The sequence below is a fragment of the Mus caroli genome, unplaced genomic scaffold, assembly GCF_900094665.2.
Source record: "Mus caroli unplaced genomic scaffold, CAROLI_EIJ_v1.1 scaffold_13141_1, whole genome shotgun sequence".
Lineage (NCBI taxonomy): Eukaryota > Metazoa > Chordata > Mammalia > Rodentia > Muridae > Mus > Mus caroli.
The window spans coordinates 28,704-33,031 of NW_018390722.1; the positions used below are offsets into that span (position 1 = coordinate 28,704).

A 4,328-nucleotide genomic window follows, 5' to 3' on the forward strand; every position below is an offset into this window, starting at 1 on the left:
GAGAGGGAGGGAGGGAGGGAAGGAGGGGGAGAGGGAGGGAAGGAGGGAGGGAGGGAGGGGAAGAGGGAAGGAGGGGGAGAGGAGAAATAAAGAGAAAAAGAAAGAAAAGGAAAGACAAATCATGTATCATTCCTAGTGAAGGCAAGCAGAAGTTCTTGATTTTAGGCCAGCCTCATCTACAGATGAAATTCCAGACTAGCCATGACTATAGAGTGAGGCCTTATCTCAAAAGAAATCGAAAAGATAAGATTCTTCCCTTCAAGAAAACAGATTCCACAAAGTTGTCTTCTGACATACACACATTGTGCCCTGTACCAAATCAAATACAGAAATACTAAAAATAATAAATGTAAAAAACTTAAAAACATTATCTCCATCAGAAAACTGTTCTGAGGAAGTTTTTTTGAAAAAGATAAACACTAAAGCCTATTTGGTGATTTCCCCAGTAAATTCTCTCTACACTCTGGGAAGGGTACAGAGCCTTCAGGGAAAGGGAACGATAGGGCTGGTTTTACGATGTTGAGCAACCACTCAGCAGATCACAGATTGGTTCCATGGCTGTGCTGGCACAGCTGCCCCATCCTGTTAAACCACAATTCCCTTCCTCTTATTAAAGAGAATGCAGGACTACACAGACTGGGAAAAACCAAGTGGGGTCTCTTCTAGGTATTCAAGCCCATACCACACTCCAAAGGAATTTCCTTGTAAGTGAAATCTTTTGGCTTTGCCCGGGACTTGGCCTGTTCTTGCCATGTTCGGTAAACAAAGAACTGCTTCCATGTCTCTGTGCCCAGGAGCTGTAGGGTAACCATGTCACAGAAGAGCCATCTTTCCTGACACAACTTCCTGCAATACACAGTTGCAATTCCATCAGGCTGACCCCAGTCACCTTACTTTAAAGCCATGGTTACAGTGAGCAAACAAATTCACTAACCATCCTCACGCAGCAGAGGCCCAGGCCCAGAATCAGAAGGCCTCTTCTTCCCTCTCTGCCCCATCTTGTCCCCTCCTCCCATTCCACCCTGCCCCTCTCCTTACCTCCACAGGAAACCATTGCTTGCAAGTGCATTCCAGTTCTATGAGAGAGAAAAAATTCCTTAAACCAACAACCACCTCCCTCTCCTGAACTCAATTTGTTCTGGGTTGGGCCTACACAGGTTAATAAAACACAGTCCTAGCTCTCAGCATGGAGAGACCTACCCCAGCCAACACAAGTCACCTTGTGAGGGCTCAGAGGAAGGAGGGCCAGGCTCAAAGGTCTGACATGGAGTCTCAAGAATGGCAAGTATCAGCTGCACACCTCCGGAGGGCAGCCTGTTCGTTTCTTTTGACAGAATGTTATTATCACTGTTATTGTGAATTAAGGTTTCTAGTAGCCTGGCCTGGTTTTAAATTCCTTTCATTCAGTTTGCCCCAAATTCCTGATCATCTTGCTTCCACCTCACAAGGGCTTCAATTACAGTCCTAAACCACCACTCCTGACTCATTTAACCAGATTTGAGGTCTTCAGGGTGGATAATGCTCACCCATGTCCGCTAGATATATCTGCTTGCTATTCTGTAGGATGGAGCTCCTGTTGGTCAAGAAAAGCAGCTGAGTCCCAGAGAAACTTACATGTCAGAGCTGAGTTGACAGGTCTGAATAAGGTAAGTTTAAGTAGGGAGGGATGGAGGGAAGGAAGGAAGGAAGGAAGCAAGCAAGCAAGCAAGCAAGCAAGCCAGGCTGTGAGAGTGTGGTGCTGGAGTAGCCGAGACTCCAAGACTGAGTGGGAAAGGTCAAAGGGCCTTATGTAGGATGCACCCAAGGGAGGAGTTCAGCCAAGGAGCTTTTACCTTGTTCACTTGGGCAACCTGAAGCAAACTGTAGGCATCCAGATAGGAGAAGATTTCCATCATTGGCAAACTAGACAAATGGACCTCCATTTTATGTGGCCTAAGTCCACACTGACTCTCCTTTCTCCTCCCCAGCTTGCTCCGATTTTAAAGACTTGGCCAAAGATTTAGCAGGATTGCCAACCACAGCTCATCCGGCTTTGACTGGAGCAAGCTGCAGCTGTGTAGACTCTCAGCCTGTCCCCCTCCCCCCTCTCACTGGTGCCAGATGCACTCAGCTGAGAGCGCTCACACCTGAACTCACTCCACAGTGATTTTCACTGCATAGATGAGCTCAACAACCACTTCCTGGCACTGTGGAGACTAAAAGGACATGATCTGGGGCAGCCCTGATTGATGATGTACTTGTCAGAACTTTCTAGAAAATACTGAGTAACACACTAATTTTCAACAGGTTCAACTGCTTATGTGAAGTCCTTTAGGTTGCTGCAAATTCCTGGTGTAGGGACTCTGGTTTCCCTGTTCCTGTCTACCTTGAGAACTGAGTTAGATCAGCAGGACCCACCTCTCTGTTGCCTGCACAGCCTCTGAGATCATGTGTTTGTGTACTTAAATTTCTATTAGACAGTGGCAACAAAGAAGACAGCTAATATTTACTGCTAATCTCTGCACATGGATGCTCATGTGCACTGCAGCATATAGGCACTTTTACATGTACTGAACCTGATTCCTGGACAGCCTAAGGGGAAAGAATGAGACTTTGTTTCAAAAAAAGAGTAAAAGCAACATGCTGATTTTACTCATGCTGAGTATATTACTAACTAGAAATCAGAATGTATTTTCATTCTAAAATTACCTTCTGTGCATCCACAGGTAGAGTTTATGTCCTGGACCTTTGGTAACTTTGCTACTTTGTCCTTTAAGACAATAATTCGAGGAACCCAGCACTACAATAGAGTGCACTCAGACATACACCATGGACATATGCACGTATACATACCTAGACATACACACATACAAAATGATTATATAAGACACAGTTTAAACTATGCTCTCTACTGATTCAGATTGAAAATAATTTTGAGGACTGCAGACCCCACCATTGGATTTGCTACTACAGAATTGGATGTTAGAATGTGAAGCAACTGCAACCAGCAAAACCAAAGCAGCTGCAGAGGGGACTCAGGCCACAGTCCAGGCCCTGAAAGGAGCCAGAGACCTCGCTGTGCTTCACGTTCTCAGTTTTCACCTTTCTTTCTCTTTCTTCTTTTCTTACCTTCTTTCTTTCTCTCTCTCTCTCTTTCTTTCTTTCTTTCATTTCTTTCTTTTTCTTTCTTCTCTTCTTTGATTTTGAGACAGGTTTTCACTCTCTACCCCTGAATGACCAGCCTGGATCTTGATATATAATACAGGCCTCAAACTTGGAGATCTGTCTATCTCTGCCTCCCAAATGGATGGGATGAAAGATGTGTGCCACAATGCCTGGCTTTGACCTTTCTGTTTGCTGAGCCAGAGGATGGGCCTGGCTTCTTTCTCTGAGTGACTGATTTAGATGTTCAAATGCAGAGCTGTTGTAACTCCTTATAACAGACATGAGGCATTGCTACCCTAGAAACCTAAACAATGGATATTATCCATTCATAATGAAGATCTGATTAATTTTACAATGTGTAATTGATTAAGCTGTGCCTGTTTGTGGGAAGCCACATGTGCCGTTGCAGGGTGGCACAGGCTACTGCTGGCCACCATGCATAAGTTTGGGTAATCAACCAATGTGTATATATACAGTAAAGGTTTTCACCAAGTCACTGCTTGGCCTGGGCATATAATGAGGCTCTGCAAGGTACTAAGAGAGTTAACCAATCAGATGAGAGACATGCAAATGAGGTATGATAATGAGGCTCAGTGAGGTACTGAGAGAAGTTAACCAATCAGATGAGAGACATGCAAATGAGGTGGTAAGCATAACCCATGCATAACCAATCCGGGTATGAGACACGCCTCTCCTAGGCCTATATAAGCAGCACCAGTTCTGGGTTTGGGGTCTCTTCGCCTACGCAGTCAAAGCTTTCCCAATAAACGTGTGCAGAAGGATCCTGTTGCAGCGTTGTTCTTGATGGCAAGCAGGGCGCTAACAAGACCTGTTCATGTACTTGAATGGGTGTGTGTGTGTCTGTCTGTCTGTCTGTCTGTCTCTGTGTCTGTGTCTGTGTGATTGAATGACAGAGGATACCATCCAATAATCTAGGCTGGCCTAGAATTCACTGAGGAGTTTAGGCTGGCCTCAAACATGAAATATCTTGCTTGCAGAAGCCAGGAGAGGGCATTTGACCTCCTGGTACTGAGGTTGCAGACAGTTGTGCGCCCCCACGTGGGTACTGAAAATCAAACCCAGGTCCTCTGGAAAAGCAGCCAGTGCTCTTAACCACGGATCCCTCTCTCCAACCGCTAAACAGATACTTCTTGTTAAACCGCTTTTTCAATAATGGCCATCTG

At 45.2% G+C, this 4,328-nt stretch overlaps 1 protein-coding gene across 6 annotated transcripts in view; it reads right to left on the reverse strand.

The window, feature by feature from the left end:
* LOC110288796 (F-box/WD repeat-containing protein 15-like) overlaps positions 1-1,947 on the reverse strand; it is a 25,146-nt gene extending 23,199 nt beyond the window's left edge. For 4 of the 6 annotated variants that reach the window (XM_021155048.1, XM_021155050.1, XM_021155049.1 and 1 more), the window contains exons 1-3: positions 1,833-1,922; positions 1,039-1,076; positions 683-846 (exon numbers count right to left, since the gene is read on the reverse strand). In XM_021155048.1, coding sequence (XP_021010707.1) covers positions 683-846; positions 1,039-1,076; positions 1,833-1,922 — 292 coding nt within the window. Of the gene's footprint in view, positions 1-682; positions 847-1,038; positions 1,077-1,832 lie in introns of all 6 variants that reach the window. The other 2 variants (XM_021155046.1, XM_021155051.1) reach the window with 2 other exon arrangements.
* Between the last annotated feature and the right edge of the window lie 2,381 nt (positions 1,948-4,328).